Source organism: Orbilia oligospora, assembly GCF_000225545.1.
Source record: "Orbilia oligospora ATCC 24927 unplaced genomic scaffold scaffold00173, whole genome shotgun sequence".
Classification (NCBI taxonomy): Eukaryota; Fungi; Ascomycota; class Orbiliomycetes; order Orbiliales; family Orbiliaceae; genus Orbilia; species Orbilia oligospora.
This window is the reverse complement of record NW_011645730.1, coordinates 188165-200616: the sequence shown is the minus strand read 5'-3', so window position 1 is coordinate 200616 and position 12452 is coordinate 188165. Positions and strand designations below refer to the sequence as shown.

The 12452-nt window shown below is 44.4% G+C and overlaps 6 protein-coding genes across 6 annotated transcripts; 3 read left to right on the top strand and 3 right to left on the bottom strand.

Moving 5' to 3' along the window:
- Window positions 1-298: 298 nt before the first annotated feature.
- Window positions 299-2624, top strand: AOL_s00173g61 (uncharacterized protein; the record flags this gene model as incomplete). The annotated part of the gene is made up of 5 exons (XM_011127803.1): window positions 299-1200; window positions 1282-2061; window positions 2124-2251; window positions 2317-2379; window positions 2434-2624. The coding sequence occupies 5 exons, from the start codon at window positions 299-301 to the stop codon at window positions 2622-2624; spliced, it is 2064 nt and encodes a 687-aa protein (XP_011126105.1).
- A 440-nt stretch (window positions 2625-3064) lies between these two features.
- On the bottom strand, window positions 3065-4126 carry AOL_s00173g60 (uncharacterized protein; the record flags this gene model as incomplete). Its single annotated transcript, XM_011127802.1, has 5 exons — window positions 3065-3101; window positions 3161-3231; window positions 3320-3538; window positions 3606-4015; window positions 4081-4126. The coding sequence occupies 5 exons, from the start codon at window positions 4124-4126 to the stop codon at window positions 3065-3067; spliced, it is 783 nt and encodes a 260-aa protein (XP_011126104.1).
- A 1265-nt stretch (window positions 4127-5391) lies between these two features.
- Window positions 5392-6392, bottom strand: AOL_s00173g59 (uncharacterized protein; the record flags this gene model as incomplete). The annotated part of the gene is made up of 4 exons (XM_011127801.1): window positions 5392-5523; window positions 5587-5777; window positions 5835-6192; window positions 6285-6392. 4 exons carry the CDS (start codon window positions 6390-6392, stop codon window positions 5392-5394), a joined length of 789 nt encoding a protein of 262 aa, XP_011126103.1.
- Window positions 6393-8081: 1689 nt separating this feature from the next.
- On the bottom strand, window positions 8082-8365 carry AOL_s00173g58 (uncharacterized protein; the record flags this gene model as incomplete). Its single annotated transcript, XM_011127800.1, has 2 exons — window positions 8082-8188; window positions 8269-8365. The coding sequence occupies 2 exons, from the start codon at window positions 8363-8365 to the stop codon at window positions 8082-8084; spliced, it is 204 nt and encodes a 67-aa protein (XP_011126102.1).
- Window positions 8366-8838: 473 nt separating this feature from the next.
- AOL_s00173g57 (uncharacterized protein) lies at window positions 8839-10281 on the top strand (the record flags this gene model as incomplete). Its single annotated transcript, XM_011127799.1, has 2 exons — window positions 8839-9627; window positions 9721-10281. The coding sequence occupies 2 exons, from the start codon at window positions 8839-8841 to the stop codon at window positions 10279-10281; spliced, it is 1350 nt and encodes a 449-aa protein (XP_011126101.1).
- Window positions 10282-10924: 643 nt separating this feature from the next.
- On the top strand, window positions 10925-12001 carry AOL_s00173g56 (uncharacterized protein; the record flags this gene model as incomplete). The annotated part of the gene is made up of 1 exon (XM_011127798.1): window positions 10925-12001. The coding sequence occupies one exon, from the start codon at window positions 10925-10927 to the stop codon at window positions 11999-12001; it is 1077 nt and encodes a 358-aa protein (XP_011126100.1).
- Between the last annotated feature and the right edge of the window lie 451 nt (window positions 12002-12452).

The following is a 12452-nucleotide window of genomic DNA, read 5'->3' as shown; positions in this document are numbered from 1 at the left end:
GTTCCGATCTCCAAATGTGTAGCATGCTCAGGGCGGCAGGAAAACCAGCCTTTCGAAAATTGTGGATGTAATGCTAGCGTTGTAAGCTGACACCTGTCTTCGCGATTAGTCGACTTAATTAAGATCGACCTCCAGCATATCAAATTCACGTCTGCGCCTCCTAGTCCGGTCAAACTCATATACTTATATATAGAGAGCTATCTAACCTAATAGCTAGGCTTGAACAACGGCCTTTCATGGATTCTCAAAGAAAGTAAACACATGCGCATGCTTTAGCTCGCGACGACAATCACATGAGATGCTCAAGATCTCCAACAATTCACAACACACTGATGTTGAAACATTCGAAATCGATGATGGAAAAGGGCCGATAGCGGGGCTACGGGCAAAGGACGCAATGTTACAAAGAAAAGCACTTTTCCGATCGATTGTACTATTGTTATCAGCGAGTGTATTGACAATAACGCTGGGAGCACTTCTTACAAGACTCGACGGGGCGACTAGATATGCACCAAAACTCCAATTTTTCGACCATATACCACATCATGGAAATTGGACTGTATCCGACCCGGTGCCAACTTCAACAAGAACCCCGGGAATCCGGGCTTTTATGCGAGATCCTTCGGAATATGTCCTGTCGCCGCCAGATTGGAGTCGAATCCGGATCCGCCCGAAGGTGAAGGAATACAATTGGACTATCAGCGATGTCAATGCCAACCCGGATGGCGTTATGAGGCCTATGATTCTCATAAACGGTCAATTTCCAGGCCCATTAATAGAATGCAATGAGGGGGACACTGTAAAAGTAACCATTCACAATGGGGCAGTAAATGCGACCGCGTTTCATTGGCATGGCTTGTTTCATAATGGGAGCAATTGGATGGATGGCACTACGGGCGTGACACAATGCCCTATCCCACCTGGGGAAAGTTTCACCTATGAGATCAAGACGGATGGACAATATGGAACTTATTGGTATCATTCACACTTTTCAACACAGTATATCGACGGGTTGTTTGGTCCGTTGGTAATTCATTCGCCCAAAGAGCCGGGTCGGGATCGGTATAAAACCGACCAAGTGGTTATGCTCCATGATTATTATCATGATCTCAGTAGAAATAAGCTATATGAGTATCTAGCGCCTGATGCAGAAAATGCGGAACCAATTCCGGACGGCGCCCTGATTAATGGCAGGAATAGGTAGGCCGTCTCTTCAATCCTTTGGTTCATCAACTTTTTTTTTGGTACTATGGAGGCGCTAATGCACCATTGCTGTTCTAGGCAAAACTGCTCGAAAATCGACAAAAAATATATTTGTGATAGTACGGATAGTAGACTTGCGGAGATAAAATTGATGAGAGGAGTTGCGCATCGCCTCAGGTTCATTAATGTCGGTGCTTTCGCAGAGTTCGAAATGGGCATTGACGGACATACTATGGAGGTAATCGAAGCAGACGGAACATCTTTGGTGCCTAATTCGTACCATAGACTCAATATCAATGTGGCACAGAGGTACAGCGCAATTATTCACGCCAACTCGACCGAAGCTTCTGAATTCTGGTTAAGGGCTAGAATGATCAATCATTGTTTTTCAGACCCAGATGCCGTCGTTGAGCCTGAAGTTAGAGCTATTGTTCAATACACTCAGGGAAAGTCGAAGGAAGGCTCGTCTATGCCCACTGCGACTGCTGAGACGAAACGGGTGCTCCCGACAACGACGCCGTGGGATCGTGAGATTGCGGTTGTGTGTCAAGATCTGGATGGGAAACTGGAGCCTATCGACTCCATCGTTGCGCCGGAGCCAGATCAACTTTTCTACCTTAGGAGCAATTTTCAGATTGGGAATTATTCACTGAGCCGAGGGTTTTTCAACGGCTCGTCGTGGAAACGGAACTTAACCAGTCCGGCGCTAAATAGAGTCACTATTCCGAGAAACAAGATACTAGGCGACATCGATACCGATGACGTAATGAAGGACGTATTTAATGTCGACAAGGGAATGGTCTTGAAAGTCGATGGAGTTAAGGTTGTAGACCTGCTTATCGACAACTACGACGATGGGTATGTATATCATCGATATCTTTCTCATTTTCATGACGCCACCTAAGACTCATCGGGTATAGTAACCATCCTATGCACCTTCATGGTCATAAATTCTGGATTATGGCCCAAGGGAATGGTTATTTTAATGCATCGGATTATTCCACGGTTCCCCGAGAGGGGCGTTTGCTCAGAGATACGGTCACAATCGGTAAGTTCTATCACGACATAATTATATCACATTTATGAGGTTCGGTTCTTACCGTTATCAATCAGAGGCGTATGGGTATGTCTTGATTAGATTCGTCACTGATAACCCTGGAATGTGGGCATTCCATTGTAAGTATTCCCGACCTTCCTTGCCGAAGCAAGGCTAACAGAAGACCAACCAAGGTCACAACGTCTGGCACGCTGAAGCCGGCCTACTCATGTCGTTTTTTACTCGACCAGATATCGTTAAAGAATGGTCCCTTCCACCAGATCTTGTTGGGTTCTGTTCGCATCCAAATGCAACAAATGGGTTTTTTGATGATATCAAGGAAGTTGTACCTCTGGAATGGAGGCATGAAAATGGCGAGGATTAACACATAATAGTATACTTGGAGTACCTGGATCCTTTTTTCGTATTTTTTTTTCTGGGGGGGGGGGGGCGTTTCGGGTTTACTTGTAACCGGTTAAATAGATACTGCTTATGCGGGCGTTAAAAAATGTATAGTTACATGCAGCTGCTACTGGGATCTGTCTGAAAGGTACTGTTGGACCATGGAGCGCGACATATTCCGATTGGATTGAAAAGAACATGGCATAATCCATGCATGTCTGCGCCGCTGATATGCTCATTCCAAGCGGCGACTTGAAACAGATAGAATACATTCTAATGTGCGAAAGATACCCAAATAGCTTGAGATTAATGTGTCTATAACTTTCTATTCTCTATATATCGTTGCAACAACTCGGGTAGTCTAGTTCAACTCGGGTATAATATTGCGCAAAGTTAATAGGCGGCACAGCATAGCTTTCAAAGCTAGGCACGGTAACTGGATAGGATTTCATCATCCCAGCTGAAGGTTCGTCATTAGCGTCGGTATCTAGAAGACGGGTTTCATTAAGGCCAACTTACTTTAAGTATTTCCCACTAAGGGATTTTTCGACTTGCAAGGCAAGATTCGCAAGAACGGCACCAACGTCCTCCTATATTTAGGAATACACCAGTTAGATATTTATCAACGGAGATAATTTACGAAAGCTTCAGCTCCGCATATGGAAAAATGTGCCGTACCGGTTTGACCATGCTGTTATTCTCCTTCAGACTATTGAAGAAGGTGTTCTCTCCGCTGGACATAACTTTCCCATGAACTCCACGAAGCGATGTTTGCATATCGGTGTCCACAATACCGGGCGCAATTGAGACTGTTGTAATAGTTGGTTCTTCGAGCGCTAGTGTCGAATTAAGGTGGTTTAGTGCTGCTTTGGTTGATCCGTATGCGCCCCAGCCAGTCTGATAATCCAATCGATTAATAAACTTCCAGATATGGATTAATATGCTAGCAGACGAGATGACTTACGAAGTAAATTGAAGATGCTCCCGAACTAACAAGTACAACCCTTCCATTTGATTTTCGAAGCTCAGGGAGCGCACTCTTAATGAGCTCCACGTTCGATAGGAAGTTTACTCTGTAATTCCATTCCCAATCTTCAAGACTTGCGACATCGATCTTTGCTACGGGCTCTAGGCTTCCGTGGTTCAGAAGAAGGGCATCTATCCGTCCCCATCTTGTTACCGCAGTGTTTATTACTGATTCTGAGATAACGGTCTTCAATTCGCTCGATGGGGCGCCGAAATCGACGGAGACCACTTCTAGGTTTTTATGGACTGCCGCAAGGGGTTCTATCGACTTGATATTCCGCGAGGTGGCGAGAATATTTGGAGGGTTTGGAAGTCCGAGAAGGTACTGTAGAATTGCAAATCCGATTCCTGGGGAATATCGAGTGATTAGCTTAGATTTTATTGAAGTATGGGATAGTAGGATCTTCTGTTACCTCGTCCAGCGCCGGTAAGAATGATAACGGGTGTAAATTCGACCATTTTGAAATAAGGTATATGATTTATATTTGGTTTAGGCTATCGACTTAAGGAGCGCGACGTGTGAGGCTGAAAGACTAGTCTTAGGAGAAAAGTGTCTTTGACCTGGTATCGTCCTTTTCTTGATATAGGTAGGATATTAATCTCGACCCAAGCCCGGATTTCCGCAATGTTATATATAATGGTATTATTCCGATGTCGGATAGAAGAGAAGCGAAAATTGTAGTATCGGATAGAAGAGAAGAGAAATAAAGATTGTAATGACGACCTGAGGAATTCGAATTTGTTGAACAGAATTATTCACTCAATTGCAGACAGCCGGCTTGTACGGGGTATTTAATAGCGATCTGCTTTTTGCAAAGTACCCCACTACCATTGCTCGACCCTAGGCCTGTCTATTGTAAAAGGTCGGTCAGGAGAGCTATGTTAAACAGCATGCGCACCCTCACACCATCATTCCACCACTTTGCCCCGGCCAAGCATCAAATTAAGTACCAAGGTGGAACCGCGAATTCGACTCGATTCTTTGCTTTTCCGACGGAGATTTCAAGCCAAAAGAACGATAACTGGAACCATTCTAAATGAGATAATGAAGTAAGAAAAGTTAGGCCAGAATTGACAACCTGACCAATTGGCGAACTGGTTGTGCATTTGGCGCTAAAGTGAGGCCACAGGGTGCATATGCACCGCGAAAGGGACCTTGATGTTGTAATCTGAATGCGGTAAAGCAACGACTCCATTGCACCGAATGCCCCACCCGACTCCCCAGTGTCATTGGTGTTTTCCGGACTGGCCCTGTCATTTTCCACGATAATGTCGCAAGTTTAGCCGGTCAAAAAGTAAAACATGCTGACGTTTTTTTTTCACGAATAATAGTGTACAGTATGTAGACAAGGTCACATTTCAAAACGGGTGGGTCGAGGCGGTGTCAGACTTAAGTCGACTCACAAGCTAAACCATCTGTGGTATTTTGATTCCGTGAAGATCTCACGCTAGTTCTTTGTGTTCGGAGATCTTAATTACTTATAGTTGGGTATTATAAAGTTTCCATTAGCTTCGGAGATCAAGCCGAAGCCTGCCTTAATTTGGTGCCGGTGGCGAGCCGTTGGAGTGGAGAGGCTAAATTAAAGTAAAGTTTTAAGCGAAACAAGGGTAGCAATTGTGATAAATTTGTCCATTCTCGTTGTATACATGTAAAGTTCTTTAGTTAACTATACTAGTACTATACATATGTAGTATGTGATATAAAAATCCATCCAATAGTGGATCTATGAGCTAGTAGCCTGAACCTGGGTAGCTTTGACTTGGGTATCTGATTCCCATGGAACCTGGTTTTCAATATCTGCTACTCGAGGTATCTTATCCATCCTGATACCAGAGAACCTTGCAACTTTTTCGCACTAAATATATTGTTTTAGCATATTGAAAACGTCATATTTGAGTCCTAGTAATATCGAACTTACACAAATATGGATCTGCTCGACCTCTTCTTTTGACATTCCAATTCTTCTAGCGCCCCTCAGATGGAAACCGGCAACGGTGGTCAAGTTTTGGATGAGGATGCTGCACATTACGACTAATTCAGTTTCAACATCACTCAAAATGGAATGGTCCGAGAGGTATAGGCCGTAGGTTATATTCCAGGTGATCCAATCTATACACAGAAAAAATATATAAGTTAACAACCTTCGTAATGCCTTAGAAGACTAACGGGCTACGTTACCGAAGTCTTTATGCGCGACAAGCTTGTCAGTAAGGAACTGTGAATTATGTTGGTAGATCTTTTTCAAGAATCCGTTTCCTCTTTCCAAGTTCTTTTCATCGGCTTGCCATCCCTTCCTGCTAAAGCTGTAGTCCTTGTCCTCCGGGTTTTCGACACTGTCGACTTTAAAAATCGCAGTGAGCGGCTTACAAATCCCAATTATGCTTACGAGCTTGAATAAAGCTTCACGGATTCGTCTGACGAGAGCTTGGCGAGACTCTCTAGTTGAAAATTCGGGCCGGGAGATCAAATGTGTGTAAAGATCGCCGATATGATTGGGATCGGATGCATAGCTAAGGGATGCGATCTATGTATACGTATGTGAATTGCATTGTTAGGTGGGTATTCGGGACAATATTTGCAAATCAAAAGCTTAAAACCAAGAAATTTTAGTCCTACCAGCATGAGGTACCATTTATCTGGTCCAAGGCTTTTTGGAAAAGATTCTTCGACATCTTCGAATAGTGCTGTAAGCTCTTGGATGCTAGCGTCTCGTCCGAGGCCCATTTTGAAATACAAGTTGACGGATGTTCTAGAAATTGGTTAGTAGTTATAAACCGGTTTTGTGGTCAAAGCTATTAAATCTTGGCCGCGGTAGCCAGTAAAACTTACGGCGTGAAGCTTTGGACTTAAAGACTAGTTTTATACTAAAGTGGATACCCTCTTGTTTGCGTATCGATCCCTCAGTGCCAATTGGACTATAACTTTCCTAGTGAATTTTCGATCGGTGTCGAAGATGTAATAACTATAGATGGGATCGGAAGGATAGTACGGAGATCTGAGATTCTCGCAAGCTGATGATGAAAGCATGGCATAGGGGTTGGTCTCGGGGCGGGGGTTTATATCCTCGATGATATCAGAACTTCCTCAGTCATCTGTTAGAAATACGACTCTAAGAGGTCGACGATCGTTAACGTTCATGGCCGGTGCTTTCGCGGACCTTGAAGCATCTCCGAGATTTCCCAATCACCCTGAACCGTTTCTAACTTAAGTATTATTGGATTGTATCCTGAGTTGTGTAGATGTCTAGACCGCGTCTTCTGTCGGCCTTTCTACGGCTGGATGTTGTAGCCGAATCTAGTCCTCTTTGAACAAAGAAGTTGGGTTGTTATCTTTCACTAGGCTACTTAGTTATATTGTACGGCCAGGGTCAGGTACATGAGAGTACCTCCATCGAGAAATGGAAGAATATAATGAAATGTTGGACAATAAACACCAAAAAGCTTAAATTATCGATCCGCGGATCCACCATTGGATGCAGGCGACAGGAAACACAAGATGCACATATTCTGGCTAGCCGATTCCAAACTGGTATTCAAAGCCCGTCCGAACATTTTCGGCCCGATTCTTGAACCGAGATATGGCGGCTGCGGTATGCCAACAAACAGGGAATTCCGAAGCTAGTACTCCGTAAAGGATAAGGAACTTACATCATGATATCAATCATTACTAGTACCTACTTAGTTAAGAGAACTTATAAAACACAGGTATTTAGGCGTAAAGTTGACGTATACCTAATGACAACTAGGAAATTCCGAAGGAGAGCTCGAGTCGGTTGTCTGACTCGGGGACTCCCGCGTGGGGCCGCCATATGCCATGGTATCCCACAGATAGCGCCCTAGGTAATTGCGATTAACTGACGTTGATTCCGTAAGCTAGAGGTATACAAGTACTGACATGCATTAGTACTAAATACAAATAGGGTTCTGTTTTAGCTTCATACTGAAAGTCCATGTATCTTTATTTTTTTTGGGTTTGCAGGTGCAGGGAGTTGGAAGCCTTTGATGGTGTTACATGTTTCGCACTTGGACCCTTTCTTAGGCTGATACACCTCATAGCATCGGTCTGGCTTAGCGGTCTAGGATTAAATTAACCCCAGCCTAGTTTCGTTATTTGGTTCAGTGTGTATATAGCGGAATCCGGTGGCCGGAGGTCGGGCAATAGGCTGCGCAGATTTGTTGAGAGCTAGCCTAAATCCTCGCTGGGTCCCCTGTATAAGCTCCTGGCGGTAGTTTTTGCGTGAAGCTTACCCTGCCTACGGCCTAATAAAAGTTCCGTGTCCTTTTGTGAGAGTCCTATTGTTCTCGAATCTAGGTAGAAACTGGGGTCCGTAGAAGCTTTTCCGGCCGGAGGGATACGGCCAGGTACGAAAATAGCTGGCTGGAATTTAATTCAATTGAGGGCATCCAACTGTAGTTACACAAACTGTAATGAGGCATTCTCAAGGCCCTGGGCAAGAAGACCCTTCTTGGATCCGAGACTGCTGCTCGATCCGCGTACGTATCCTTTTAAACAGCTTTGACCTATTGTCGGATCATTAGTAATGCCTAATACTATTTAAATACTTGACGAACTTGGAATGACTAAAAACGTGAGGACTTACTCGGCACGGGATTGAAGACGGTTTCGTTCAGCCGGCCGCCACAGCCGTTGCCAGTTGCGTAATCTGACAGGTTAACGTGGATTTGACGGCAACACATTTCACTTTGGTTCATGACCCGGTGTTACAGAATCCTGACCAGGCTGAGTGTTAGCCATGCTAGCTCGGAACAATCCTAGCTATTCGGCCCTGGAAAATGTTGGGATAAACCAAAGTTCAGCTCGTATTCTTCTGCTCGTTTATGGCAGATAAGCTATTCTTTTCGGTACCCGGCTTACGGGCTTTCTGAGTATTGTTTTATATAAATAATTAACTAAATATTGCCTGCATTGTAATTATAAATGCCGACGTTGTGATCTGGATTTAATATTTTTGTAGTTACTCTTTTCTTTGCATATTCATCCTGTTCTCTCCTGACTTTGTACCACAGCAGGCGTACCCGTCATCGATTTCCGCCCTTTCTATTCAAGGAATATTCGAATCTGGAAGAAGAGACTTCCAGATGGTGGATCTGGTTATCTTCTAAATTGCGTTATCCTCCAACGTTATTGGTGTTTGAACAAACTCAAGGTTATGGCTTTGGATTCTCTACAGCGCGCCTTTCTAGGGCTGCCAATTGTGTCCGTTGCCATATTCGCCCTTCCAAGTTCCTCATTTATTCGATATGCACTTTATCCAATCCCTGCAGTTCTTATGCTTCAGGCCGCAATACAGCCACCGACAAAAGATAATGATGTTGAAGATACGTACCTATTCGGTCTTTTTACCTCGGCTCTTGCCCTCCGACTATTCGACTATTTGTACTTGCAAGGGTACGACACTCCGAAACATTTCTTCAGGGTCCAACAAGTCGGCAAAGTTAAACAACAGTTGGAGTATCCACAGAGTCTCTGGGGTCGCATAAAATGGGGATTTTTACTGCTCGTCTCTCAGCGAGGGATTGGCTGGAATTTCGAGGTTTCGGTTCCGAGCACGAAATATCCGCCAACTAGAACGGCATTCCTTCGTCAAGCTGTTTTTGTTTTGCTGCAGATATACTTGGGGTTGTATCTGACCGGAGCCCTTTACGATTTTATGACCGGGGTTATTCGTCAGGAGATCTCAGTTGCAGAGTACCCATGGGTGTATGATCTCTGCAAGAATGAGGTTTCCCAAATGGTGATAATCCTTCTAGGTTGGGTCATTACAATAATATCGCATATCAGCGTCCTTTACAATATTGCTGGTATAGTTTGTGTCGGACTCGGATTTGGTGGGTTCTGGAAGGAGCCAACTTCATGGCCAAGAACATTCGGGCGTTTGAGGGATACGTGGAGTATTCGTAGCGTATGGGGAAAGTCATGGCACCAGTCTTTGAGAAGGGTATGTTTTTTTCATCGAGCTGCCTATTAGAGAGTCAAAGAGATTTTTTTTTTTTTTGGATCTTCAAGTTATACTAACGTCAAATTTTAAAAGTGTCTTAATGCTCCAGGAGACAGAATTGCAGATATCATCTTCGGGGATCCGTCACAGCTATCCTACTCAGTTCGTCTCATAAGAAGATACTTCCTCCTATTTTCTGCCTTTGCATGGTCCGGAATCATCCACGCGGGCGGTGTCTATTTCGTCACAGTTACAAACCCAGTACCATTCAAAGACTCTACACCGGTATCATCCCGGCCAGCATGGTACGTTTCAGGGTACTTTTTCTACGTACAAGCCGTCGCCGTAACTCTTGAAGATTTCATTATGTGGCTATTCGGAATCTCGACCGAGGAGAAAGAGGTCCAGAAAAGACCTGTCAGGAGGTTTTTGGGGACGGTGTATACCTTTGCATGGTTCATCTGGAGTACGACCGCTTTGTGGGTTGAACCTCAGCTCCTCTCATTCGGATATAAGAGACTAGGGGATGAAGGTATGGGGTATATACATATTTTGGAGGCGGTTAGCAAGGGCACTGCTGCCGTTCCTTTAAACCCCTGGCCAGCTATTATCGACGGAGCTTTGCTTTTATATCAGCGATATTCCAAGGGGTAGAAACAAAAGGGAGAAAATTAGATTTCAAAAAGAATAGTATTATTTGCTATATGACTGTTGATATCCTAGTAAACTTTGATTTTCGTCTAATGTCCAAGCAGAAGCACCCGGGCGCGCTAGCTACGCGGTTAGAAGCGAACCGTATTATAATTGCGTTGATATCGTTGTAATTTAAGGCTGTTGTCAGCATGCGCATGCAAGAGCTTAAGAGTCGAGAGAGAGTCTCAGCTCCAGATCCATGTCTACCTAAACCACTGTTATAACCACGTTTTACCTACCCTTAATTCTGGAAGAGTTTCGATTTATCACGTTTTTCTCTGAAGTTATGGCTATTTTTACCTAAAGTACCGGAAAATCTCGCTCTTTATATATGCATATCCCATATATAGTCTTGAGTGGTCGATGTGTCATTAATTTGAACAAAAGGTTGCGACATATCGTTTTGCGATAAATGAAAAACTCAGGCCGAGATTCGAATCTCTGGGAAAAGATAATCTAGACCTTGGATTCTTTCAATCTGAAGAAATGATGCATTTCTAGATACCACTTCCTTCTTCCCTCCCTAAGCATTACCTCTTACTCGACATCGGACTCAAGCCTTGTGCGAAGACTAGCTGAGCGATCGTTCTTACACTGTTCCAACATGCCTTTACGAGCTTTAAAAGTTCGCCGTATCGACCCCAAAAAGTATGACCTCTCAGGACTCAGCGTTCTCATCACTGGGGGTGAAACCATAATTGGAACGGCTATGGCACGTCTCTATCTAAGCTTGGGTGCCGACACCGTCTACTTAGTCGTCCAAGATCTCGGTCAAGGCGAAAGCATCAAGGCCGCCATCCTTAGGGATGATAAGATTGTTGAACGAAACCCTGGGTGCAAAGTCCACCTCTACGGAATAAACTACAGTGATTTGAGCTCCGTTAAATCATTCTGTGAGAAGTTCCGCTCCGAAGTCAATGTTCTACACATCGCGGTCCTTGGCGCAGAAGTCAACCTGCCATCTTTCAGCAGGACTATCGACGGATTGGAAGAAACCCTTCAGGTTAATTTTGTCGCGAACGTCATCCTATGCAACTACTTGGTACCACTTCTCAAAGCAAATTACCCAGCAAACCGAAATGTTACGGAACAACTCTCCAAGAAGTTGAGCAAAAATTGTGTTTTTAAGACACTACCTTCTCACCTGACCTGGGTCTCCTCTGAAAGCCATAGGTTTTCCAAACTATCGAGGGGCAAAGCCTACATTGCCCCGTCGAATAGCGTGTTCGAAGTCTTCAATGACCCACAGGATCTGTCCGACGAGCTATACGCGGCGTCCAAGTTCGTGGCCATGGCATACACATTGGAGCTTGGGCGTCGTGTTGGTGACGAAAAACTTGTCGTAAATTCAGCAAGTCCTGGAGAGATCAAAGCGGAAACAGAGGCGGAGGCTGATGCGGAAGATGCGGAAGATGCGGAAGCTGATGCGGAAGATGCGGATGCTGATGCGGATGCAGAATCAGAATCAGAATTAGAAGCAGAAGCAGAAGCAGAGGCGGAAGCGGAAGAGGAAGCGGAAACTGGCGCTAATGTGCCATTTTATCTCCGTCATTCCCGAAAGATCTGGAGCTACTTTCGCGACAGGAAAGCATCTACAGGCGCAGCAGCTGTTATCTGGGCAACCTTATGTGGTCCCGAAGGGAATGCCAAGTCCTGGGAAAATGGTGTAGTCTCTCAGTAAGTACTAAATGGCTCTAGTTTGTCTTGGTATAACTGAGTGTTACTGACGCTGTTAACTTCTTGTTCTATATTAAGGCCAGCGTCATATTTGAGGGAAGCGAGAGGAAAGCATTTTCAAATACAGCTTTGGGATCAGACAAGAGGCTGGGTTCACCGTTTTAACAAAACTATTCCTATTCTCCACTAAAGATTTATGGGCAGATATTCCTAGATATATGCTCGCTATTTGAAGCTTTCCCGGTAATTCCGGGGCCTCATCCGCATATTTTTTGATGCCCCATTGTATTATCTCGTCGTATCATTGAATCTCGAATTTAATTTTTTCCCCTTCGCATCAGGGAGGTGCAGAATGGATTCCGCGTGAATTTTATAGTCTCGTTCCCGGACACCGGTTAGACTAGCTTTAAATGTATGGAGGACAGGGCTTACCGTTAGGGAGCCCCTCTTGGTGA